The following is a 27,291-nucleotide window of genomic DNA, read 5'->3' as shown; positions in this document are numbered from 1 at the left end:
ACCGAGGGCCAGAAGTCGTAGCTGCTAAAAACATAAATGCTCTTTATTCACCAGTTAACTAAGACGTGCAGTAAAAAGGATCGATCCAATCAGATTCTACTGAACCTCTAAATGTTAAAGGTTTAACTGTAGTTTTACTGGTTCTGTCATGTTGTGTCTCATTTTTCTTTTGTGCCCCGTTCACGTCATGTTGTCTCTGATATTTGTTATTTCACACCTCGTTGGGGCAATTGTATTGCCAGTCTGTCATTTCCTGTCTTGTTTTTCTCGATTTGTGTCATTTTGTGCCCCCTTTTTTGTTGTTTTGTGTCTTGTTTTTGTAATTTTTCGTCATTTTGTGTCTCCTTTCTGTATCCCATTTTGTCCTTTTGTGTCTCGTAGCTGTCATTTTGTGTTCTTTCTGCCATTTTGTGTCATGTTTTTCTCATTTTGTCTCATTTATGTCATGTTGTGTCTCGTTTTTGTCATTGTGTGTCTCCTGTCTGTAGTTTTGTATCTTGTTTTTGACATTTTGTATCTCATAGCTGTCATTTTGTGTCTCCTTTCTGTCGTCTTGTGTCTCGTTTTTGTCATGTTGTGTCTCATTTCTGTGCTTTCGGCTGTTTTGTGTCTTGATTTGTCATTTTGTGTCTCCCTAATGTCGTCTTGTGTCTTGTTTTTACCTTGTTGTGTCTCATTTGTGGCTCTTTTTGTCCTTTTGTGTCTCATAGCTGTCATTTTGTGTCTCCTTTCTGTCGTCTTGTGTCTCGTTTTTTGCCATGCTGTGGTTCGTTTGGGTGCTTTCTGTCGTCTTGTGTCTCATTTTTGTCGTTCTGTGTTTCACTTGTATCATCCCACAGCCGTGAAATGTGGTGAGGACACAGACAGAATAGTTTCCAGCAGATTTAAATGATTGCAGGGCTTAAGTAGTCACGATATTTTTAAGTACTAGCCCTCGAAAATGGGAAAAATTTTTTCCAACAAAGATGGTATTTGAGCCCCAGAAAGTTCCTGTGAGTGTATTTATATGATGTTTCCATATTTCTATTGAAAATGCAGTCGCTGGTCGACATTTCATCAGCAGAAGTTCTTTTTTTTGCTGAAAGTTGTCTAAATTGACTCAAAATCATCCAAAATTATTCGAAAAGTGTCCAAAATCACTCAGAGTTGCTCCAAATGACTCAAAAAGTCATTTTTCCCCGAATGAATCTTTTTTCAAAAACTGATTTGTAACTGTTCACAATTACTATAATGAATCATTTTCATCCAAAAGTGTGGCCTCAGAAAGTTCCTCTAAGTGTATATATGTATGGATGTTTCCATATTTCCTACTAAAATACAGTCTGTGGTCAACATTTCACCAACTTTTGAGGCTCTAACATCAGTAGAGTTTGATGTGTGGGAAGTTTGACAAGTCAAAGTCACAGGTTGATGTTATTTTTGACAAAACGGTTGGAACAAAAAATGGTGTTTATGGGGTCAAATATTGTCATTATAGGTGCAAAGTTGTGTTTATGTTGGAATTTAACAATATATGAGGCTAATTTGAAGTTTGCTGTACCAAATGTTTCCATACATATACTTGAAATGTTAGTTTGTGAGATGGTTGCAGCTCTAAAGCTACAATTTTAAAGCACAGCAGCGACAAAAAAAAAGGTGGAAACTCCAAACACGTCCTGGAGTATTTGCTGATAAAACACAGGAGGGGCAGGACCTGGAGAAGGAGGGGTCGCCATGACAACACAACACTCCGACACAAGTCCCGCCTCTTCAAACTTCCAAAACCCGCATGTGTCTCCGGTTCTAAATCTGGCCGGAGGGCAGGGCTGCAGCTCAGAGGAGCAACAAGACTCTCCAGAGCAGAAAGGAAAAAAAAAAAAAAGAAAGAAAGAAAGCCGGGAGACAGCCGGGTCACGGGAGTCCAGCAAGCGTCCAGGAAACAGCTCGTAGCTCAGGGACTCGGCCAAGAGAGGCGGGCTGCAGTTTGTTATTTGGAAAAAGCTGACAAGCGAGCAGAGGCGGCAGGGAGGGGAGGGGAAAGAAAGGAAGAAAGAAAGAAAGAAAGAGGTGGCTGCTGCCTGACGTTGAGCTGGTCAGTGAAGGCCTCATGCAGCTCCTGAGCAGCAGCTCAGTTCCATTTTTATCTGCCTGACGCACCTCGACGTTCAGCAGAGCTCAGCGGCAGCCCAGAGGGGAAGGGGGAAGAAAGAGAGGAGCTAGAGAGAGGATCAGACTCACGGAGGAAGAGAGAGAACAGACAGAATGGTGAGTTTGGTTTGGTTATCTGTTGATGTGGCCGCGGTGGGCGGGGAGGAGGTGGGCCGAGCTTCAAACACCGGACCGACTTAAACTTCCTCCTTTTCAGCTTCTCTTGGTGGAAAAAAAAAACATTTATTATTTCTCTCCGCTCGGGGGATGGAAATAAAAATAAACACACAAAGCAAAACATCAGAACCACACTGACGCGGTTCGGTTCATTTGTTTGTTGTGAAAAGTTGAAGCTCTGGAACTTTTTGTCGTACAGAAACGAAATTGGCGAGAAAAAAGTGACTTGCGACGCTGTTTGCTCTGAATCTTTCCCTCCTTTCTCTACGATCTTTGCGTGCAGCCAGAGCGGGAGAAGAATGGGTGGGCTGACCGGCACCACTTCCACACATCGGCCCCGGCAACACATTTGGTTTCAATTACCGCCGGCCTCTGGGGAACAAGCTGCTATAAATAAGTAACAAGGAGCCGAGTGTGGACAGACTGCAGCCTACTGCAGGAGGAGACTGGTGCTGGTTCTGGTGGGACGGATCAGTGGTTCTGTTTGTTGTTGTTGTTGGGGGGGACGAAGTCTCAGTCTTGTCTCAGAGGTGTTTCTGGTTTCAAGTCTGCTGGGACGAGTCAGGCCTCGAGACGGTCGCAGCGGGTTCACGTGGGAGCTAAATATAAGTTTGGAGATAAGATAAAAACTTCTTCTTTTTTTTAAAATCCTGCAGCGGGGACATTTGAAGCAGAAGCAGGAGCATCGGTAGAAAAATAGATGAAATCATAACATTGTACAGGTGTTGTCTATATGTAGAATACTACTGATGTTGATGTCTTTTAAATGTAGAAAATCTGTACAAAATGCAGACACAGGAGGAGAATTTCAGCACATTTATTTCAGTATGTTATCTAGAATATAAACAGGTTTCTCCAATTTTCTATGTTTTATTTGTGCATAATTTCGTGAGTGGACATGGGGGTTCATTTGTGGCAAATCTTTGAACGAAACACCTGGAGTAATTGTGATTTTGCTGAATATCAGGAGGCTGGATTTGACGTGACCTTTGACCCCAGAGGTTCCAGGTGTCTCTTTGCTTTATTGATTTGTTGTCATCCTGAGTGCAGGAGTCTTGTGCAAAAAACTTGCTTTAACACCTCGATTACTTTGGTGTGCATCCTGCTCACGTGCCACGTATTTCTGCTTCTGTTTCTAGATCTCTGTTTCTATTTTACATACGTTTATGCAGCTTAGTCTCCCAAAAACTACACCTCTGTGGTACTAATCATTTCCCTGATACGCTTCTAATCAACATATTTATTTCACTGCTTCGCTGTCGCTCCTTTGCAGCCGACCAATCGTATGTTGGATGAGGTGTCACCGTGGCAACTCCAGAAAATGGAGGGAAACCTTCAGTCGCATTGTGGAAGTGTCGAATGTTAACACAAAGCGTAACATTTTCCTGCATTTAACCTGCTAGGTTTGTTGTCTAAACTTAACCAGGCTCCTAACAAGTACCTATCATTGAAAAAGGGTTGTTTCGTGTATGTAAATAAGAACGCCTTTGTGTTGTGTGGACACAGGTTGTGAGAGGACTGGTTGGTTGTGTCTTGTTGCTTTTTGTCAGATTTGAGTCCGGTTTCTTATCACCGCTTTCCAGCCTGGAGGTTCTTGCACTCCTTTTTCTGAGCGTCAGTGAAGGCATCTCCGAGTACATCTGTGTCTAAAAGGAGTGGAGCGTTGTTGTAATTTTAGATTTTTTTAGTGTTTACTGATGGTCCTGCTGTTGGAACCTGAGTATCTCTCATTCAGTCTGCCTGAGGTGGTTTAGTTTAGATTTACAGTTGGGATGTTTCTCTGGTGGAAAAGCTGCAGGCCGAGATCAATTAAAATCATTGATCTAAAGCTTATCGCCACCATTTAAAACTGTTTCTGCATCGTCACTGAGTCCGTTTTTTACTGCCCAGCCATTGGACGATACAAACTCAACCTATAAACTGTGTCTTCAGTTCCTCCTGAACAAACCTGGAAGGTCGATATCATCCCAACGCTCTGTTTTGTGCACTTTGTCCACCGTCCGGAGCCCCATTACTTTTCAAAATTACACTTGTGAGAACTTGTTTATATCCCGACAGAAAGCCGATGAAGCCAAGAAAATAAAAAAAACAAAATTGCTGCCTCAGGATTTGCAAAGGTCTCATTATCCCCCATTTTTAGGACGAGACTCTAGACAGAGGTCCGGTCACACTTGATTGCACTTATTGAAGGTTTTATATCTGCTGAAGACGCAACAGAAAAGTTTTTACCTCAACAATCAGTGTGTGAACTCTCCGGTCAGGCTGGGTGTTCAACATGTGTGAGCTATGTGGTGTTACAGGGTCTGTAAAACTAAAGGGAAGTGAAGTTTGGTTTTGAAACAAGCTACTTCTTCCATGTTGTCGTGTCCATAAATGTGTGAGTGCATTATAACTTTACCTTTTCATGCAACAGCAGCACTTTTGTACCACATCAGTACGTCTCACTGCAGACGTTCGTTTTCGTGGAAATGTGTTGACTCTCACTATACGTCTGTTTATGCCGTGTGATATCCCATCTCAACAAGCTGTTCCTTGACTGTTTGAAGGCCGAAGCTCTGCAGAGCGTTGGTTTACGTTAACCGTCATTACTCCTTATCTAAACGAGGCTCTGACCTCACCCCGACTGCATCCTAAGACCATTTCATCCAGATAACATCCTCTTTCCTTCTGCCCTCCTGCAGCGTACTGCTGCGTGCAGTATCACACAACGCGCTGTTTGGTCCTAACATGTGATCTGAGCGTTCTCCCGGTGGATTCGGCTTGTTTACACTTTGCAGGAGACAGTGTGACGTGTGTTCCTGTGTGCAGAGGTTGTGGGTCAGGATGGACGGATAAAGCAGCTGTGACCGGACGTAGCAGGACATCCTGATCCTTCCTACTGCGGTCATACAGTACATACATACAGCATCGCTTTACGTACCTGATTCAGACCAGGTAATAAGGCTTTTTTATCAAAATAAAAGCAGCAGTTTATTCCTGGAAGTTCAAACGTTCCTATTTAACATCCTGAACTCGTGTCACTTTTTTCCTTTTTGCTCATTTTTCACGGCAACATCAAATCCTGCAGCACAACTGCGACTAGAGGTGTTTTCTTAGTGCAGTATGAGCGTTAAAATGCCACCAATTGTCTTTAAGAAGACAAAAACTTAAGGTGAATTGCTTCATTTATTCGTTTTGAAAAATAAAACTTGTGTCTAATAGGTTCCTAATATGGGGGGAAGTCTTTATGTACAATAGATGTTTGCTGAATTACAGTTTTGCGTTGTTTCTGTGCTACACACATGAAAAGTTCATGAATTTTCATCATGTGACTGTCCATCACAGCTTAATCATTTATAGCTATTCAGTTCCACCTTAGAGTGCAGAATCTTTATTTTTTTTACAGAATCTTGTCAGAGCAAATGATGTATTTGTGGCAAATTTTTGATTGTGATTTTTCAACAATTTTTTACTCAGATTTGGTTAATTTTTCCAACAGAACCGTGTGTCATCATAACAAAGTTAAAAATCGACTGATTATTTCTGTTTTCATGGTTTCTAGCTCTGATAAATGCTGTCATTTTGTCAGTTTTTTCTTACAAATCTGCTGGCAGGTTCTGGTTATGAGAGGGTTCTTGGAAATTTAAAAAAATAATATCATGAAAAGTGAATCAGTAAAACGGAGCCTTGTGATTTATTAACCCGAGGACCGAATAGATTTAGTTTTTAGCCTCTTTTTTAAAATGAAAAACAAAGAAAGAAAGGAAGAGAAGCTAAATTAGCCGCTACCATGTGTCTCGCGAACATCCAGCAGCCGTCACAGCGAGGAGGCCTGAAGCAGCAGCAGCAGAGAGCAGCATGTAAAGCAGCCCACCTGCTTCAGCTGTCGCTCCACTCGGTTATTTTAGGAACAGAGTCAGAGCTGCAAATATCCTCCAACCCCCCAAAGCTCCGGCTGCAGACCCCGACTCTCCGGCTCTGTGTTTTACTGTCTGGCTGCTGCAGCCTCCGACTGTCTATGCTGCCGTTCACCAAAGACAGTCATAGCATCGACACACGCCTTTAAAAATACAGGATTTTTAACAGATATTCATTTTACAGATTTTTTTAATTAAAGATAGTAACTGAATAGTATCCAAAATATTTGAAAAATCTACATTTTTTACAGATACTAATTTGTTCTTTTACAATATTTGAGTCAAAAATGACAGTTTTTTATGTATACAGCAAAAACTGTCAGATATTTGCTTTTTTTTTTTTTTTACAGTATATTAAGGATTTTTAAGCTTAACTGTGTTGAACTGATATTTTGCATATTTTTTCCAGTTTTTGGTAAATTTTAAATAATAAATACTATTTTTTTTTAAAAGTATGTATTTGCATGTTGTTTGCATAAAAACAGGCTAAAGCTGTTCATTATGTCCAAATTAAAAATCTGTATTTTACAAACAGTTATTTGTCCTTTTACAACATTTTTACTGTAAATTTCATTTGTTTTACTGTATTTAAATAAGCAAAAAAATAAGGGAAAAAGATCTTTATTTTACAGATATTTGCTATTATTTAAAAGAATAATTATATCAGGGATTGACAATGATTTTAAAAAATGCTGTTTTTTTTTCCTGTTTCGTTAAATTAAAGATAGTAGTGAAGAAATAGTTTTCCAGTCAGACCTACACTCAGATCACAGCTACAGCATCAACTACATACACCTTCAGATTTTTTTTATCATATATAAATTTGTGCAGTTTTGTTATTTAGCTCCAAAATGTTCCTGTTTTGTTAAACTTCAGACCATAAATACTAAAATCACTGAAAACAAAGTATTAATTTACATGTTGTTTGTACAGAAACAGGCTGAAGCTGTTCATTACTGTATGTCCACATTAAAATCTGTATTTTACAAACACTAATTTGTCCTTTGACAACATTTTACTGTAAAACTGAACTAGTTTTACTGTATTTAAATCACCACAAAAAAATCGTTTTATGGTACTTAGATAATAAGAAAAAAATCATTATTTACCAGATATCTGCTATTTTTTAGAAGAACAAATAAATTAGGGATTGACAAGGATTTTTTATTTTTTTTTAAAAATTGCTGTTAGTTTCCTGTTTTGTTCAATTAGAGATAATGACGAGGAAATTGTTTTGAAAAATTACCAATACTAATATGTTCTTTCCCGATGTCTTCTTGCAAAATTACACCATTTAACCTTTTTAAACTAGCAAAAAAAATATTATTTTGAGTAATTTCATGTCTCATTTTTGTCACGATTTGATTTGTTTGATTCATTTTACGTCACTTTTTTGTCACTTTGTCAATTTTTGTTGGTTTGTGTCCCGATTGAGTCGTTTTATTTCTCCTTTTCAATCCTTTTGTGTCTCGGTTTTTGTCATTTTGTGTCTCGTTTTTCTGTCGTGTCTTGTTTGTGATGTTTTGTTTGTGTCCCTTTGTGTCCCTTTGTGTCCATTTTGTGTCTCTTTTGACGTTTTGCACCACCTCTGTGTCATTTTAGCTCATAGACTCTCTCTGCAAATGATTGGTATCTCGCGAGTTTTTGTTTTCTTGTTAACTTCCAGCATCCAGAGTTGTTCTTTTCGCGTTTGTGCATCGTCTTTTAGCTCATTAAGTAACTTAATCTTTCTGTAAAAACTCAAAAAACACCTTCCACATCTGAGCTCACCAGTTTAAAGACGAAACAACGGCCGCCTTCCAGGACCTTTATCCTCCAAAACCAGCCTTTCCCTCCTGCAGACAGTCGGACGAACGACGCTGCAGGAAATGAGACGCAAATGAGTGTGAGGAGAAGCGAAAGTGTTGTCGAGGAGAGGAGAGGGGATTTGCTGAGTGAGTGATAATTTGAGGATTAGACTTTGGATCAGGAATCGAACTGAGTCGAGCCAAACCTCCTCCGCAGCCGCTTGGCTCGGAGCCGAAAAGTCATTTCCATGGAAATGATGACCTGCCGACGGCCGCTTCACTGCGGTGTGAAGTTTTCATCGTTTCACGTCTTCTTCGTGTCGTTTGGTGGATTGTTCAGGTCATTGTGAGTCCAGTTTGTGTCCCTTTATCTCGTCTGTCTTGTTTCAAGTTTCATTCGTCGCTTTTTTGTCTTGCGTCATTTTGTGTCTCGTGTGTTGTATTGTGTCTCATTTTTGTCATTTTGTGTCTGGTTTTTAGCTTTCTACGTCTTTTTTGTTGTTTTGTGTCTTGTTTCTGCTGTTTTGTGTCTCATTTTTGTCATTTTGTTTGTGTTTTTCACCTTTTTATAACTTGTTTTGTCTCCAGTTCAACTTGTTTTTTCTCATTTGTGGTGTTTTAAGTCTCATTTTTGTCATTTCAGTGTCTCATTCATGTCGAATTGTGTCTCATTTTTGCCACTTTCAGTCCATTTTTTTTGTCTTTTTTTAACTTTTTTGTGTCTAGATGTAGTTGTTTTGTGCCTCATTTATGCCATTTTGTCTGATTTTTCTCGTTTTGAGTCTGATTTTTCTTATTTTATGCTTTTTTTTGTCAATTTGTGCCTCATTTGTGTTGTTTCATGTCTTATTTTTGACATTTTGTGCCCGTTTTAATCTTTTTGTCACTTGTTTGTGTTGTTTTGTGACTAGTTTTTGTTGTTTCGGGCCTATTTTTTTGTGTTTCAATCTGTGTCTCATTTCTATGGTGTCTCTTTTTTTAATCATTTTTTTTGTCTAGTTTTCATCATTTTGACTCATTTGTGTTGTTTGAAGCCTCATTCAGCCGCTCTGTGTCTGGTTTGTGTTGTTTTGTGCCTAGTTTTTGTCTTTTTGTGTTAGAATTTGCGTCTCATTTATGTCTTTTTGTGTCTCGTTCACATTGTTTTGCCTCATTAGTGTTGTTTTTGTTGTTTTGTGTCTCTCTGTTTAATGAGCTGCGCCTGTAAAAGCGATCAGACACCTGAAGGGCTCCGTCCATCACCGTCTTCTGAGTATTTATTTTCTATCAGAGTGTGGTCCAGCCATCAGGCAGGTCAATTAACAGGGAAGGTTCTTATTTATTTACCACAGCGGCGGCCTGCTGACGGCCTTTTTCACATCATTACAGCCTCCTCAGGACAAACCGAGAGGCGAAAATAATTAGACTTCGCTGGTCAATCAGCGTTTTTCTGCCTCCAAACAAGCAGCTGAAATACAGAAAGGAACGAATTAAAGTTCTTTTCAAACTTTAACACGGTCTCTCAGGTGCGATTCGTGATTCATGTGAGCGACTTCATCGGCTTCACTTTCAGAAATAGCTTTTTATTATTATCTGGCTGATTGTGCTCAGTGTGACTTCTGTGATTAAAGCCGCAGATTCAAAACATCAAAATTCGATTTCTAACAAAGAAGAATACTGATAAAAGTCGACCCGCGAGTCTCTCTGATGGTCACAATTAAAGACTGAAATATTCTGAAACCGTGGACAGACATCAGACCAGTGGGCTTGATGGAAATGAGCTCGTTCTGTTGGTTTCATTCTGCTAATTGATGGTTTTTGTCACAATGTGAACGTGCAGTCGGGGTTCAGAGTGAAGTTTAGCAGCTTGATGTTTTAATCAGTCTGCTTTGTTCACAATCTGACGAATTGGGGCTGTTGCTGTGGAAAACTTGCAGTTTACACTCAATCCCTGTTTTACAGGCTCCTAATATACTATATGTTGCTTTATAGGAATTAAAATCAGTTATCTGACTTAATTTTTAATTATTTGAACAGAAGCAGGAGGAAATTTTGACCCTTAAACACTTTAAAAGCAGCTAAAAGTGAAGTGGTTCCATATTTCTGGGCTCATTTTGTCGTTTTTTTGTCGAACAAGTACATAAACATTTTTGCAGAAATTGTGGAAAAGCTTTCATCATGATATTTCAAAATGCATGTAAAAATATGTTGTGTTGGCACTTGTGGGACATGGCAGACGAACAGTGGTGTTTTGTTGAGGCGTTCATCCACCCCAACCTCCTCCCTATGTGGCTCTATAATAACAGTCACAACACTTCAACTTTCACTTTCATCTGGAAACGTACATTTTTCTAGAATTTTGACTTTTTAACCCAAATAACACACATTTTCAGGATGTTTCTGACTCTCAGCCTGCCCTGTTCTTGTATCTACATATAATAATATTAAATAGTCTGTACAGTTTCCTTATAGAATTGGTTGAACATATTTTTGAACAGAAATTGAAGCAAAGTTTGACCCTTAAACACTTTAAAAGCAGCTAAAAGTGAAGTGGTTCCATATTTTTGGGCTCATTTTTTTCATTTGTTGTTGAACAAATACTTAAACCTTTTTGCAAAAATTGCGGAAAACCTTTCAAATTTCGCAGTTTGCATTCATTTTTTCTTATATTTCAAACGTACATAAAAATATGTGATGCTACTGTTGACACTCTGCGGACGAACACTGGTGATTTGTTGACGCATCCATCCACCCCAACCTCCTCCCTATGTGGCTCTATAATAACATCACAATACTTCAACTTTGGCTTTCAGGGAGAAAGTACATTTTCCTGGAATTTGGACATTTAAACCAAATCATAAAGCATTTCTCGATGCTTCTGACTTTCTGCCTGTCCTATCTTTGTATCTATGTAAAATAGTAATCAAGAATCTGTACAGTTTCCTCAAGAACTGTTGGTTGAAGAGATTTTTGAGCAGAATTTGTAGGAAAGTTTGACACTTAGACGCTTTAAAAGCAGCTAAACATGTAGTGGTTTCATATTTCTGGGCTTGTTTTGTCATTTGTTGTCGAATAAGTGTTTAAACTTGGTTCCAAATTTATGAAAAAGCCTTCAAATTTTGAACTTTGTGTTGTTTTTTTCTTCGTAAATTTCAAAATGTACATTTAAATATGTTATGCTGATGTTGACACTCTGTGGTAAATGGTAGACGGGTGGGAATGTGGTGTTTTGTTGACGCATCCATCCACCCCAGCCTCCTCCCTCTGTGGCTCTATAATATCATCACAATACTTCCACTTTCGCTTTTAGGAGGAAAGTACATTTTCCGGGAATTTGGTCTTTTAAACCAAACAACCCACATTTTTAGGATGTCTCTGACTCCAGCCTGTCCCGTCCCGTCCATCCACCCCAACCTCCTCCCTCTGTGGCTCCATTAATGAACTGAATTTGAGGACAAGCTTGAAAACTTTAAAAGCAGCTAAACGTTGAGTGGTTCATTTGTTGTTGTTCCTCAGATGCTGAAATCGCGCTGAGATGTGAGATTTGTCGTCTTCGTCTCTTTGAAAATCAAACGCTGAAGCCTTCCTGACGTTAATTTACCGTTGGCGTGACGTTGAGGCCGACTGCAGCCAGTTTGCATGATGCAGGACTTTAAGATTTGTGTTAACTGACGAGGAGTTTGTCATGTTTAGTGTTAATTAGAGGTAAGCCGCTTTGATTTGAGGAGCAGTTTGTTGTCTCAGACAGATGATGTGTTTTAGTGCTTCAGTATCTTCTTTTGATTCACATGTTTTTCAGATGCTATAAGCGCTGAGCTCCCCGATGGCTTCGTAGTGTCGTGTTTAAGACTTGTTGTGTCTCATTTTTGTAGTTTTATGTTTCGATTTGCGTCTTGTTTGTTGTTTCATCTCTCACTTCTGTTGTTTTGTGTTGTTTCATGTCTGCTTTTTGTCGATTTCACACTTATTGTGGGATTTGCTGCCCTGTTGTTGTCATGTATGTCTTGCTGCATTGTTTTGTCTCGTATAGTTTTGTGTCTCATTTTGTGTTGTTTTGAGTCTCGCTGTTGTCATTTGGTCTCATTTTTGTAGTTTTATGCTTCGATTTGTGTCTTGTTTGTTGTTTTGTGTTGTTGGTTTCGAGTCTCTTTCTTGTTTTGTATGTAGTTTGTGTTTTTCTGTCTTGTCTTGTGTCGTTTTGTGTCCAGTCTGCATCGTTTCCTGTCTGCTTTTTGTTTTTTTCGCTCTTATTATGCAATTTTCTGCCTAGTTTTTGTCATTTTGTGTTTAGTTTGGGTTGTTTTATGTTTCATTGTATTGCTTTGCGTCTCATTTTGTGTTGTTTTGTGTGTCGTTTGTGTTGCTTTGAGTCTCATTTGTGTTGTTTTGAGTCACATTTGTGTTGCTTTGAGTCTCATTTGTGTTGTTTTGAGTCTCATTTGTGTTGTTTTGAGTCACATTTGTGTTGCTTTGAGTCACATTTGTGTTGCTTTGAGTCACATTTGTGTTGTTTTGAGCCTCATTTGTGTTGTTTTGAGTCACATTTCATTGCATTTTTCATCCTGGTTCTGTTGCTTTGAGTCTCATTTGTGTTGTTTTGTGTCTCATTTCATTACATTTTTCATCCTGGTTGTGTTGTTTTGTGTCTCATTTCTCTTGCGTGACTTACTGTCTAGTTTTTGTGGTTTTGTGTCACACTGGAACACCACCAGATTTCACCGTTGGAACTTAGCAGTGTTTTAACTGTAATTTCTTTCGGTGTGGATGTGAAATCTCCTTCAACGCTGTTTCATTTTCAACTTCCGTGTCAAGGTTATGACTTCTTTGTTTCCCTCTTTTCTCCGGAGCTCGCTGATATCTGCTGCAGCTTTTATCTCTTCATCTCCCTCTTTGTCTCTTCCACTTTGTCTCCGGGTTTCTCCTCTCTCGGCCTCCGTTCTTTTATTTTCTGTTTGATTCTCCTGTGAGCTTTTTCAGCCTCTCTCTGTTTATCTCTCTGTCTTTCCCACTTGTGTCCCCCATTTCTCCGGTTTGTTTTTTCTCTCTCTGCGTCCCCGTCGCTGTTCTTCGAACTCCGTCACGTCCCTGAGAGAGTACAGCATGACCGATCGGCACTTACCATCAAAATTGTTGTTCTAAATAGTCCCGAGCAGCGCCGCCGTGTGCATACAGATGAGCGCGTCGGAGAAGACGGACGGCTCTGATGGCGCCGCTGTGGATGTGCAGCAACAAACCGCAGATGTTTCCCGGAAACGAGACGAGTCGAAACCTCCATCAGTCAGGCTCGACGTCCGACGGAGTTAAAGCAAAGAGGTTCGGTCCGAAATGAAGTTATTCGTTGGATGAGAAATCCTGACGAGAAGAACTAGACATTACGGAGATGTTTTGAGCCACAAACAAACATGTAGTTACATGAGATGCATCCCGTCGACCGTCCAGCAACCTTCTTCTAATGAACTGAGAAACAGGAAACAACAAACTATGTGAACTGCAGAGACACACAAATACAGTCGAAGCTTCTAAAATGGGACTTATGTGATGTTTTATTGTGTTCAAACTTTGGTTCAGACACAAAAAGCGTCGTTGGGATGAAGTGAAAGATCCCAGGTTGGATTAAAATGACTCGTTTTTGTCGTTTTCTGTTTGGTTTTTGCTGTTTTGTGCCTCGTTTGTGTCATTTTGTGACCTTTTTTGCGGCATTTTGTGTTGTTTTGTGGTGGGTTTTGTGATTTTATGTCTGTTTTTGTGTCTCTTATGTGTTGTTTTATGTCTTTTTTGTGTTATTTCATTTTGTGTTGTTTTGAGTCTCGTTTGTGTCATTTCTTGACTTTGTTTGGGCATTTTGTGTATTTTGTAGCTGGTTTTATCATTTTATGTCTTATTTAAATTGTTTTGTGTCTCTTTTGTGTTGTTTTATGTCTTTTTTGTGTTCTTTTGTTTGTTTTGTGTCTCGTTTATGTCACTTTGGGACAGTTTTGTCTCATTTATGTCGTCTCCATTTGTGTCTCTGTTTTGGTGTTTGTTCTTTGTCATGTCTTGTTTGCAGTGTTTTGTGTCTGTTTTTTGTTGAGTCATGCCTCTTTTTTGTCATTTTATGCTTTGATTTGTGTCTCGTTTGTGTTGTTTTGTGTCTGGTTTTGTCATCTGTCTTTAAATTGTGTCTCTTTTGTTTTGCTTGTGTTGTTTTGAGTCTCGTTTTGGTCCTTTTCTGTTTCTGTTTGTGTCTTTTGTGGTGCTTCATGTCTGTTCTTTGTCTTTTTGTGTCTGATTTTTGTCATGTTTTGTTTGTGTTATGTCTCGGTTTGTGTTCGGTGCCTTGTTTTTGTCTCTTTTTTTTGGTCTCGTTTGTGTTGTTTTGTGTCTTATATATCATTGTGTCTAGTTAGTGCTGCTTTGTGTTTGTTTTTGGTTGTTTCATGTCTCGTTTTTGTCATTTTATGAATAGATTTGTGTCGCTTTGTGTTTTGTTTGTGTCGTTCTGTGTCCCATTTGTTGTCATGGTTAAAACATAGAGTTAACTGGTTCAGGAACAAGTATGATCTTGTTTAAAAGAAGTAATTTTCTTTTGAATTATCAAGCAAATTTGAACTGACCTTGAGAAATACTGCAAACAAAAAAGAAAAATCCGGCTTGTTTTCATGGACTGCTTTGGAGAGAATCAACCAGTGGGGCTGTCAGTAGAGGGCGCTAGAGGCTACGCTATACATGACTGTAGTAAACAGAAGAAGAAGAAGCCAGTAAGAAAACCAGCTGTTTGCCAACCACTTCAAGAAGAAGAAACAAACCAAACGTTGTCCATCCGTGAGACTCTGTTGTACCACGACTTCAGCTTTTCTTTTGAAAAACTCTAAATCCACCTCAATAGATTTATTTTTGGCAAAACTGGGGAAGAGCTTTGAAATTTTGGAGTTTGCATTAGATTTTTCTCAGAATATTTCAAAATGTGCATGTTCTGTTGATCCATCCCTCCACCCCGACCTCCTCCCTCTATAGTAACATCACGTTTAACTTTTGCTTTCAGTAGAAAAGTGTCCAGACGTCTGTTACGAAGCCTCCTCGCTCCTATACATGCAGTTTGTGTGTCTTCGCCGCCGCTGTGTTCCCTAATTTGATAGTTTTGTCCTTAATTTCTGTTGAAAACAAAACATTTAACTCGCCAAACAAATATTTTCCCTCCGTTCTGAATTAGATTAACCCACGAACGCGCGAAGACAACCGGATGCTGCATTCCGAGTTAGTCTCCGTTTTCGGGCGCCTGAGAGCGCCGCGGAGTTTCTGCTCCGGCTGAGTCGGCTGATTGCTTTCATGAAAATAATTTAGTCAAAGAGCTCTCGGCGCTAATGGAACAAATTACGCCGCTGTAATGAGTAATTCCACCTCTAAATCTGGCCGTGGAGCTGTTCTAAGCTGAGCCGCCATCGCGCTTCCTCTTCGATTTTTGTTGGAGTTTGTGAAGCAAAGTTGACGAAGGAGACGTCGCTGAATGACGGATAAAACCAGAGAAATAAAACCAACCGGGTCGTTGAGATCGACTGAATCCTCAGCGTGGAGCTCTTTGAGGCGAAAAATCCTCACATCCAGTGTCGAGAATGTCGTAGCCTTCGACCTGGTTTCATCTGTCGGTTAAAAATACGCTGAAACTGGAGACGATGGTCAGTCAGGAAGGAAAAACCTGCAGATTACAACAAAAACACAACCTGACCTTCATCTAAAGGCATCCGAACATCCTAAAGAACAGTTTAACGTCTCTCTTCATCCTCTAAGACTCTTTTACTCCTTTTACGCCATTTTATGTCTCGTTTGGTGTCTTGTTTTTGTCGTTTTGTGTCTATTTTGTATAATGTTGTCTCGTCTGCATTGTTTCGTGCCTTCTTGTAGTAATTTGTGTCTCAATTTGTGTCTCGTTTAAGTTGTATCATGTCTTAATTTGTGTCAATATGTGTCTAGTTTACATCATTTTATTTCATCTGCGTCGTTGGGCACCTTGTCTGTGTTGTTATTTGTCATTTTTTGAGTCTTGTTTGTGGTATTTTCTTTTTTTCGTGCTTTGTTTTAGTCGTTTTGTTTTTCCGATTTGTGTCTCGATTGTGTTGCATTGGGACTCGTTTGTGTCACTTTGTGTCTGTTTTTTGTCATTTCGTGTTGGTTTTAATCATTTAATGTTCTGTTTGTGTCTCACTTTGTTGTTTGGTATCTTGTTTTTTGTCATTTCATGTCTAATTTGCATCATTTTATCTTGTCTACATCGTTTTGTGTTTGTGTTGATTTGACTCTCGTTTGCTGGGAGCGAGGTTCTTCTTTTAAGTTTCACTCTGTGTCTCGTTTGTGTTGTATTGTGTCTCATTTATGTCATTTTGTGTCTGGTTTTTATCATTATATGTTCTGTTTGTGTTGTTTTGTGTCTGGTTTTTATCATTCTATCTTCTGTTTGTGTTGTTTTGTGTCTTGTTAGTGTTGATTTGGGTCTTGTTTGCTGTTGTTTTTTGGGTTTTTTTGTCTTGTTTTGGTCATTTCGTGACCTGTTCTTGACGTTTTATGTTTCACTTTGTGTCTCGTTTGTGTTGTATCGTGTCTCATTTATGTCATTCTGTGTCTGGTTTTTATCATTTCAGGTCTTGTTTGTGTTGTTTCGTGTCTCATGTTGTTTTGTTTCTGGCTTTTGTTGTTTCGTACCTTGTTTTTGTCATTTTGTGTTTGGTTTGTGTTGTTTTGAGCCTTGTCTCTAATCTTGTTCGTATCATTGTGTGTTATTTATGTTTTGTATGTGGTTCTGACCATTTCATGTCTTCTTTGTGTTGTTTTGTTTCATTTATATTATTTTGTGTCTGGCTTTTGTCATTTTGCGTCGCGTTTTAATCATTTAAGGTCTTGTCTGTGTTTTTTTAAGTCTTACTTTTGGCGATTGCATCATTTTATCTCATTGGTCGTTTTACGTCTCTAAGTTGTGTCTCCTCGTGTCTAGTTTTAGTCATTTTATGTCCGATTTTTCTGTTCAGCATGCAGTCAACAGTGATTCCCGTGTGAAGCGACAGTGTTTATGTTGGAGTTGTCAGAATGCGGTTGTGTTTTTACAGTAATTTGTCGACATGACACGAGACATTAACCTGGATTTTCATTCTCCTTCGTTGTACGCGTCATTCCTTTCTGAAAACATCCGTCTCTCTGCATTGTGTGATGAACTCCCCCCCCGCCGGGTCAGCGGGTTATTTATTTGGACGGACTCGTGCTAAAAAGCGTCGGAGCGGCGTCGCTCTGAAGCACTCTGGATGAAAGTGCTCTTCACAAAGAGCACTCTTGATAAATAAATGAAATGCTCTTTGAGTCGCGGGGGAAGTGGATACTGGTCGATTCCTCGCGAGTTTCACCTCACAGTCTGTCTTGAGTTTATGAATCAAGGACTGCCGGCTTAATTATAAAAGTCTTTGTTGCCATGGTTACTGATTGCAGGCAGCTGTATATATATATAAAAAAAAAAAAAGACGCCACTTCACATCCCATCAGAGGTGTTCAGTGTGGCTGCTCCTGCTGAAGTCATACATTTACTTCCAGCTACTGCCTCATGTATCGAAAATAGAGGATTTTATTGTGTCTTGTAGGTAAATTAACTGTTTCAAACACTTTTCAGATCAGTTCTTGTCATGAAAGTCGTCTTTTTTCATGTCTACATAGTGCACGGTGATACTGAAGCAGTCAAACATGTTTGCAGACAGCATACGGGTCCGAACTGATCGTCTGTTTAACACCTCGTTTGTAATTTGCAGAAGTTAATTTCACTGGTTACTGAGTTGCTCCAGATTAAACAGCAGTGAACAAATATCAGTTTAAGAAACGATCTCAGAAATGTCAGGTTTTGATTGTCTGCTCTGAGCTTCGGTAACACGTGTAGAATCTTAATCAAATTAACTTTATTAATCACGTCCGACTGCCAACTGTTTCCTCTGCTTTGAGCTACAGTCAGTCCAGATGAACAACAGCAGCCTGCAGTGTTTGTAGGCCGGTTTCTGATTTGCATACTTGTTTTTAATGTAAATATTACTTGTCCGGTGCACCACCAGCATATAATCTAGAGTCATTTCTCTTTGACAGCATAATGAAAAAATAAAAATGTAGAGAGTTTGGAAAAGTAGAATTTATGGCCAAGCTGTATTGGATTTAGATTTACAGGTGTATTAGGGAAAGTTTTGTCAGAATTTTGAAGGTCCAGTGCAGAAAACCGGCTAATAAATGCAATTTTGGACAGTGTGCAGGAGTCTGTTTGGAACTTTTGCATCTGCTTGTCTCCTGAAACAGATGTGCAAAGAGTCCGTTTGTCTTTAATTACAGGTGTGTGTAACGAAGTGGCCAGTGAGTGCATGAGGTTTGGTTAATTAGACGGTTTGTATGAAGGTCTGAAATGGAGTTTGAAAGAGCCAAGAACAGGAGTTTGTGTCCAATGTGGGACACAAAATGTGTTATTCTTAGATTTATGATCCATTTTAACTCATTGTTAACTTGTGATTTTTATTTGCTGTTTGATAAAGTTTGAAGACCAAAACTAGTTGGTTTGGGTTAGAAAATGACCACAGTTTGGGTTTAAATAGGTGTGAAGGTTCACCTCCATTTTCTGGGTTACCAGGGGCACGTGTCCTGCTCCATCTAATATTTGATTAGTTGGTTAAAAAGAAGCGACAGAAAAGCATAAAATAAACATCAGATGCATGGAAATCATGTGTGCAATACCGATATGTCTCCACATTCAAAGGAATCTGGGCAATTATGGCTATTTCTTGTTTATTTTTTGCATTGGTTTCTTACATTTTTTATGAATTATTCCCTTTGTTGCTGTTGCTTTGTTGCATAGGAATGTAGTTCTAAGGAGACGCGGTTGCATAACGCTCATGTAGACGATAATGTCCAGATGAAACTGACCTACGTTGAAGCTTCAGTACATGAACAAAGATCCAGAACAAAACGAGCACATGTAAGCTTGAGTAGAACTGCTTTCATTTAGGAACATGCAGCACAACACAAACTAAAAGTAATTAAGGCCCAACATGAGCTAATAGTGCAGCTTTGGTTGGTATTTACTGATGTAAACTCCCTCCCAAAAACTGCACTTGATCAAACATTGCAGTAAACATGAGAGGCTTTGGGGCCACTTGGCGTTTGCAGGAGCTGCCTGCTTGTTAATAAACTGCAGCAAGAATCAAACAGCAGCTCAGTCACAACTTAGCTCCTTTCTTTGCAGCTCTGTGATAAAAATACTTGTTACAGTAATGTCAGACCATCATCAGCCTGATGGATTATTGATGCTGAGCCCTGATTCAGAGCCACAGCGACTGTTCTGGCTGCTAGAGACCCCCGCTGAGCTTCCAAGGATCTGCCTCCAGGAAGCTGCTTTTGGCTGCGAGATTAATATTTATTTACTGTGGTTTTGGAGAGAGAGAGGTTGTGTGCCATCTGGTTGAGCCGCAGAAAATCCGTGAGCTTTCTCGCAGAAATCCCCCACAGACTCCTTCCAATCGGCGGCGAGATCCCGCTAACGGATGGGCAGCTGAGCCAGTAGAAGGTGTCTGATGTTTTCCTGGAGCTCAGTCGGTTCCCGTGTACAAACCGAGCGAGGCCAGAGCTGCCACTTCTGCGCCGCAGACGGAGCTCTCTCTTTGTGCCAACACGACTTTCATCGAACAGCACAGAGCACGACTTCCACTTGTCCTGCAACTACATGAGAATGTAGTTTGGGAGATGGCAAAGCGTCGTAGCGGGAGCTTTTATGTCTAAATCACTTAAGCACATGTGGAAATAACTTGGGCTCACTCCACTTGATTCGTCCAACACATTCCAGCAGAAGGCCTTCATCACTGGTATCTTTATGTAGTGGTTAAAAAAACTCAAAGACTTTTCTAAATAAAGGTTGACAGCAAGTGTATAATTCTAAATATACATTAAAAACTACAATAGAAGTTGCCACTAAATGCTTTCAATGCTCCTAAGATGAGAAAAACTGCAAAATACGAGCAAAAATGCTGAAATCCTCAGTTGTCCTTTATTTGAACTTCTAATGCCTTGTCATAGTTTCCTAAGTCAGTTACCATCACTGCCTTTGTGTTGTGTGACTGAGTTTATCAATGCCAGTAAAAAGAAAAGAACATTTCATTACATTCCTCTCATACAGAAGTTACATTTTCCAGCTTCGTGACATGGAAATCAGCATTACGTGGCCTGAAACTAGAGTATACATTAAAACCTATCTCAGGAACAAACACTTTTCCATTTGAACATTGATGGAACATTGTGTCTTTTCATTTAGCTTCTCCGTATTGTAATTTTACTAATGACACTTGTGTCGACTCTGCACGTTAAACATCTATTCTCGTCTGTGGAGCAGCGTGGTGGTTTCTCCCTTGTTATTCTGTTTGAGTTTATCTCTGAGTTTTAAATTAAAGGTCTAAGGATATTGGATGCTGTGTTTTGTGCTGATTTTGGCTAGACCTTCGAGATACTTTTTTTTTTTACTATTAAGTCATCAGCAACCTATTAGCTTTATGAAAACATCTATTAAACATGTATTCTCGTCTATGGAGCAGCATGGTGGTTTCTCCCTTTTTATTCTGTTATATTGGTGGACTTTTAAATTGAAGGTACAAGGATTCTGGATGATGTATTTTGCGCAGATTTTAGGAAGACCTTTGGGACTGACATTCAAAAACAAATGCACCTCATCAGCAACCTGTTAACTTAGTTAAAACATCTGTTAAACATCTATTCTCGTTTGTGGAGCAGCATTGTGGTTTCTCCCATGTTATTCTGTTAACATTTATCTTTGTGGAGTTTTTAAATTCAAGGTCCAAGGATTTTGGATGATTTATTTTGTGCTAATTTTACGAAGACCTTTCAGATTGATATTCCAAAAAAACAAAAAAACTAACATCAGATACTTAATTTTGCAACAGATTGCAGTCACTCCAGAAAATACTTGTGATTTCACTACGTGTCCTTTCATATTTCAGAAACAAAACATAAGAGAAGTAGTTTTCATCGAAGAAAAGGGAGAATTTGAATTTCTTCTAACTAATTCCCATCCTCTCGGCCGGTGCTCAGCCCAGGGTGCAGTGATGGTGCCCCTGCAAAGTAGTAGGAAGAGTGGAATGTTTGCATACAGGGAGGCTGTCATTAAAACTGTTCGTTCACCTAAAGAACCAAACAGACATGTCGTATCACATGATCCAAATCTTTGCCCAAACTTTCCACTTCCAGTGTGTAGATCAGCTGCTTGGAGGTTGTTGTTGTTGTTTCCTGCAGCAAGGGGATTTCAAAAAAGACGGCAAGGAGAAAGCTGCATGATGGAAGTGTTTTATACCAGAAGTCTGCATCTTGGGACTCAGAGTAAACATCCCTTTGGTGTCTCCACCTCTTCCTTTTCCTTCCGTCCTCAGTCGTCTTTCAGATATGAGAAGAAATGCAAACTCCTTTTTTGCGTCGCGATGTCAGAGATCGGTGGTAGCTTGTTGCGCCGGTGATATCAAATTATTGAAGCCTGGCTTTAAGGGTTGACAGCTGAACATTGTATTCCGTCAGGTGTGTTGTCTCGGTATGGATGTTTCTTTGACTAACAGACTACAACGGCCGAGTCAGTCTTGTGTGTTTGTAAGAATCCCCCGTGCCTTCCACAGGCTGGAGAGTGAATGAAATTGCTTCAGATTACGTTTTTTATTTTACCCAACAGTTTCTCATGGGGTGGATTAAAAATGCAGCATTAGTTCAGGAGTCACGTCTTGGACTTTGTCTGTCCACTTTCTGTCTGACTCACTCTGAGTCCTCTGAGATCTTGTGGGGTAGCTGCACCGAACCACAGCGCATCACTTCACAAAAACCAGAAAAGTCTTTCTGACACTAATTCCCTCACACTAAAAACCGGCGTCACATGTTGTTCGCTGAAGTAGCTTTTAGACTTGTTGGAAAAAGAAGAAAAAAAAGAACATCCGCCTACTTCAGTTTCTCCCATTAAGATCAGCGCTCTTCACTGAGTGATGCTCATTTAGACGAAGCACCATTAAAAGCAGCTCTCATCTGATGTGAGACTAACGAGAACATTTGATCATTTTTGGTTGCAAGTAATTTGTAGAAATTGGTGGAAAGAAAAAACGCGTAATTGCTGTAAAAGTACGGGGGGGTTTTTTCCTTCATTTTATTCGCCTTTAGGTAACGTCTCCGCATTAAATGTAAACACAAATAAGCAGTGAAAAGTTCAGCCAAAGTGCTCTGCAAATAAAGTTATTGTTGTTATTATTCAGCGCCGATACTTCCCCCGAGGCTGCTTCCACAGCCGAGCGTATGAGTGTTTATGGTTCATGACACAATTATGATTAAGATGTTAGCCTCTCACAGGAGGAGGGGGGGGGGGGGCAAATAAGAAGGGAGAGGGAATAAGGGAGGCAGAGAGCGAGGCTAAGAGACAGGCAATTTAGCATCACTGTCTCTCTGGTGGGATAAAGGCGAGCGGTGCAGTGCTGACCTGTCACTGTGCTGCTCTGATCTAACAGGACGCTCCACCGCTTCCTCCCACACCAGCCCAGACGGTGGGAACTTTCTTTCTTTTCATGCCTCCACGCCGGCGACTCCACCGTCCAGAGGTGTTGTGTTTTCAGGTTGTCCGTCCATCAATCAGTCTGTCCCATTCACGAGGTGTTTCAGGACGCCTTGGAGGGAATTTCTTCCAATTGATTAGATTTTGGTGCTCATGAATCTGAAGACGTTAATTATGTTGAAATTTCACACAAATGTCTACGAGGATGAAAAGGTTAACATAGTGATATCCAAAAGGTCGAAGGTCAACTTTACAAAAATGCTTTTCTCACCATAATTCAACACCCTACCCCTGAGACACACTCTAAAAACTAATTTAACAGACCTATTCCCACCACTTAATTAAATGCATGGTTGCAAGATAAAAGAAACCTAATTTAGTGATTTAAAGGATCTAACTTGCAAACATTATTTCAGTGGGTTGACATAATAACATTACATCAGCTTAGCCTTATGTGTAATTTAAACTCAAATTTCTAAAGTGGCCATAATTAAAGAATTCATGCAGCAATTATGACAAAATTACACACAAATGTCTACGAGGGTGAAAAGCTTAAGATTTTATATCCAAAGGGTCAACGGTCAACTTTACCGCAAGGTCTTAATGGTCTACAAAAATGCTTTTCTCGCCATTGTTCAACACCCTACCACTGAGATACACTCTAAAAACTAATTTAACCGACCTACTCCCAGGTTTATATTGGAATTAACATCAAGAATCAAGCAGCATCATCTTCAAAGCCTTGTCTGCTGTATTTACTACAACCATGTGTTCTGTCAGAATCTACTGTATTAGTCAAACATGTAAAAAGAAATTAGATTTGGTTTCTGCCTCAGAGTTTTCACCACATAGAGATCATCAGCCGCCGACTACCTCCTCTGCTGCCCTCCTGTCATCTGGTTTTGTTTTCTACGTCGTGTCGGTCTTCTTTCATTGCACAATATGCAACTAAATCAAGCAGCAGTGTGTCAGTGCATTCACACAATCAGATGTTTTTAAATGTGCAAACATAAAATAAAACATCTAGTCGAAAAAAACTAGCGTTAGTTTGGATATTAGCTTCATGCCTGATCTGCATGTGTTGATTGTGATGAGTTATTTTTAAGTTTTGACAAATTGCCAGGAGTGACAGATGCTAATTTACAGCCACTCTTTGGTTGATCAGAGAACACAGAATGAATAAATGAAACGACATTGGACTGGTTGGTGGACCAATACAGCCGTGAGATGGTAATTGTGGTTTCTTTTCCCTCGCCAAGTCTTTTAATTTACCAGCAGCGCCGCCGTATCCATTAATATTCTTTTCCACGTCGGTACAAAGGCTGCTGATTGACGTGTTGATGAGTTCAAGTGTCATCAACCACGCTTTTTTTTTCCCCGCCGTGTGAACTAATGAGGCACTAAATGAGAACAGCCAAGCTTCAGTTCCTGAGGCTTTGTGCTTCATGCTTTTTCGATAAATCTTCCCAAAAACAAGAAGTCCAGTTCAGCGTAGCGGACACGTGATCCGAACCACAAAACCACTTGTGCGTCAGTGTGAGAATGTGCTGCTATGGAATCAAGTTCTGCTTCCAACATCGGACGTCCATCATATTATCTGGCCACATTTCACTGTAATTAAATCTGTCTTTCATTCACTTTAACAGTGTTTAGAGAGGCTGCTGTTGTTGTGGAATTCTTCTTCTTTTTTAGAAAAATGTTACAGAAAACTTTTCCTTCACTTGAGTGATCTTGTTTTTATATTTAACTGTTTCCAGCAGCATTGGAAACTCACCGAGGTGCTGCAGGATTTCCGTGCCTACATGCAGTTAAACAGTGAATATCTCTGGATTTGTCTGTTTTTCGGGTCCAAGGAGAAAATCGCCTTACGTATGGTGCACACTGAGCATAGCTTTAGTGCTATTTATCCCGGCGCGTGCACTGAACGGGAAAATGCATGTTGAGCATAATATAGCGTAAAAAATAATAAATGTTTCAGAGCCGGGTTTTGGCACGAGGCCACTCTGCAAGATCAGGCCACAAGACGGTTAATTATGCAGCAGCTATTTGATTTTATACTTAAGTGGTGTAAAATTCTACTTTTTTTGTGTGTGTCAAGCTTCTAGAGATGTGTGGCCTTAAGGCAGTCGTCCATTCTGTCCAATCTGACTTAGTTAAAAAGCTAAATGTATAAATGATATATCACTTTTGGAATAAGGGCAGTAATAGTTATTGTTTTGTTTTGTTTTTTTAACTTTCTGTGGCTCATATTTCACTGCACTGCTGTGGAAAAAGCTCAACCACAAAGAAGGAGAAAGAGAAATGTCTTTGGTGCAGTTGTAATAATCGATATAAAAGTAAGATTAAAAAAAAAACTAAATAGAATTTCCGTGATTATTTTACAGAAATTGAAAAAAACATGGAAGTGCTAAACACCGCCTGCAGTTCAGCCAAAAACACCCTGATTTTTTATTTATTTTTTGTCACGTGACTGTTGGTCACAGCTGATTGAGTCATTGTTTGCAAGGAGGGGCCCAGATTTATTTTATTTTTACAGAATTTAGTACAGATTGTTTGGTTTTATTCGAGTCGTATCAAATAAAATATTGTGATTTAAGGTTAAGATTTGGTTATGCTTCCATGAACCTGCATATCACACATGATGAGTTCAAGGACGTTTAGAAAGTTGAAAATCCAGCAATTATTTCAGTTGTTTTTTTGTTTTTTTTTCTTTTATACAGTTTTTGGCTTCAAATACTGCTGTACGTTTGGTGATTTAAAAAAAAAAAAAAAGACTGATTTTGGGGTTTAAAGAGTTAATTATTTTCATATCATTGTGAATGACCTCAATAAAAAATAAAAAATAAATAAAAACATAAAGATAAAAAAAGCACATTTTTTGCAGCAGACAGCATTGGCTAGTTTTTAGCTGTATGTGTTAATTTCCTATAAAAAAAAAAAAGTCAGAACGTTGGAAAAAGTCACATTTGCCTCAGACAACATATATATTTTTTAAAAACAGTTAAAAGATTGATTTTTATCTTTTTTTTTTTAAATTTATCTGCATCTTATTTTATCTGTATTTATGTTTTTGCATTAATATAAGTAGCTTAATTTTTGTGATATTATGCAAAAAAAAATATAAAATGCAAATGTGTTGTTAAACGTCTCACTTAATGTAATTATTTAAAAGTCTCTTCACTATCAGCTGTGCAGCTACACTATTATTAACTTTTTCCCTTGGAAAAGAGAATCCCTCCTTCCTGGACGTGTGCGATGTGCACATGTAAGCTTTTATTTCTGTACTTGTTCATGTGGCTGCCGACAGAGACTCGCTGTAATTTGGACTCCGGGGATTTCAGGGGTTTTAACGTTTGAGCGGACGTCTCCTCGGTCGATCCCGGGAGCCTCTTTATGCTGCAGGAGAGAGATGGTGCTTCAGCCATCATCCCAACACTTCCTGGTTCTCCTCCTCGTTTAGCAGCTCTCCCCTGAACCCTGGCTCTTCCTGTCACTGCCCAGCTGAGCGCACTTCGGTTTTCTTCTCTGCCTGGTTGAAGTCTGACACGTCTTAATCGCCGCAGGGTGCAGATCCAGACTCACTTCTTCCAGACTCTCCTCTTCCTCTGCTCAACCTCTGTGTGTGTCTTGCGCTTAAACTCATTCCTCCAGGTTTATTTTGCTCTTCTCTAACGTCCTCTCCGCTTCTCTTCACTCTAAATCCAGCCCGTGATTAAACCCTTTAGTCGATGATAAAGTCATGCTAACAGAGAACCTGTTAGCTTTGGTGACATTAAAGATTAAGTTACTGTAATTATCCCTGTGAAGTATCGCCTCGGGCCTCACAGACTTAGCAGTGAAAAAAAAAAAAAGGTGGATCTATGATGAGAATCTGCTCCGGAGGGCTTCGTGTGTCTGAGGACGCTGTTCAGCTAAAATTATCTGACACCGACGTTGCCTCGTTGACTTGTGAGTGTGACGTTTAAGTTTGTGTGGAATTAACTTCCAGAATGATGCAGACAGAAGGGATCACATGACCTGCCGCGCTGCATATGTGATGTCTTCACTCGTGTGTGGAGGTCTGCATGAACCCAGAACGTACTCGACAGGTTGAGCTCATCCAAACAGATTCCTGGGTGTTCATTTGCTCCTCTCACATGTTTCCTCGCTGTGGGCTCATTGTTCACTGCAATATGGAAACCATGACCAGAAAGAGGGCGAGTTTAGAAATGTCTTCTGTGCAGCATGATGCAGTTATAGTATGAAAAGTTACTCTCGTAGTTTAATCGTAGCAGCTTGAGTTTGTTGAAGCTAAAAATGACCTGTGTTGTGATCAAAATGGGCTTCTTTATTTTCCCTTCTTCTTGCAATCATCCACAATGACATGAATCAGTTCAGTCTTCTGAACTCCAGAAGAGTGAAAAGTGTGTCATTGCTTTAAAAACAATCACCAAAGTTACACCATTTATCACAGCCAGAAATCATAACATCTGAAAGAATCGGCAGATAGTCAACTTTCCAACGGTCCTTGAACTACTCATCCATGACGCGCTGTTCGGTGGAAAAACTTTACAAAGTTTAAAATCCAGATATTTCAACAAGATCACTTTGTTCTACAAATCTAACAACTAAAGTGTTGTCAATAAGCTTTGGCCTTTTTAATGGAACTGGGCTGAACTGCAGGCGGTGTGTAGAGTCCAGAGCAGAAACAAAACAAAAATGTAAGCACTGAAACATCTGTAGAGTCACTACTTTGTCTTTTTCAATTTTTGCAAAGTAA

General features: G+C 39.5%; 1 protein-coding gene across 1 annotated transcript in view; it reads left to right on the top strand.

Annotated features, from left to right (window-relative positions):
- Positions 1-1,887: 1,887 nt before the first annotated feature.
- The window catches only part of sgcd (sarcoglycan, delta (dystrophin-associated glycoprotein)), a gene marked incomplete at its 3' end in the record, with an annotated part of 189,887 nt that continues 164,483 nt past the window's right edge, over positions 1,888-27,291 (top strand). Inside the window, exon 1 of the mRNA XM_008276462.1 lies at positions 1,888-2,244. Coding sequence (XP_008274684.1) covers positions 2,242-2,244 — 3 coding nt within the window. The remainder of the gene's footprint in view (positions 2,245-27,291) is intronic.

Source organism: Stegastes partitus, unplaced genomic scaffold (assembly GCF_000690725.1).
Source record: "Stegastes partitus isolate 25-593 unplaced genomic scaffold, Stegastes_partitus-1.0.2 Scaffold73, whole genome shotgun sequence".
Classification (NCBI taxonomy): domain Eukaryota; kingdom Metazoa; phylum Chordata; class Actinopteri; family Pomacentridae; genus Stegastes; species Stegastes partitus.
Note: the sequence above shows the minus strand (reverse complement) of the source record. Positions and strands in the feature narration are given on the sequence as shown.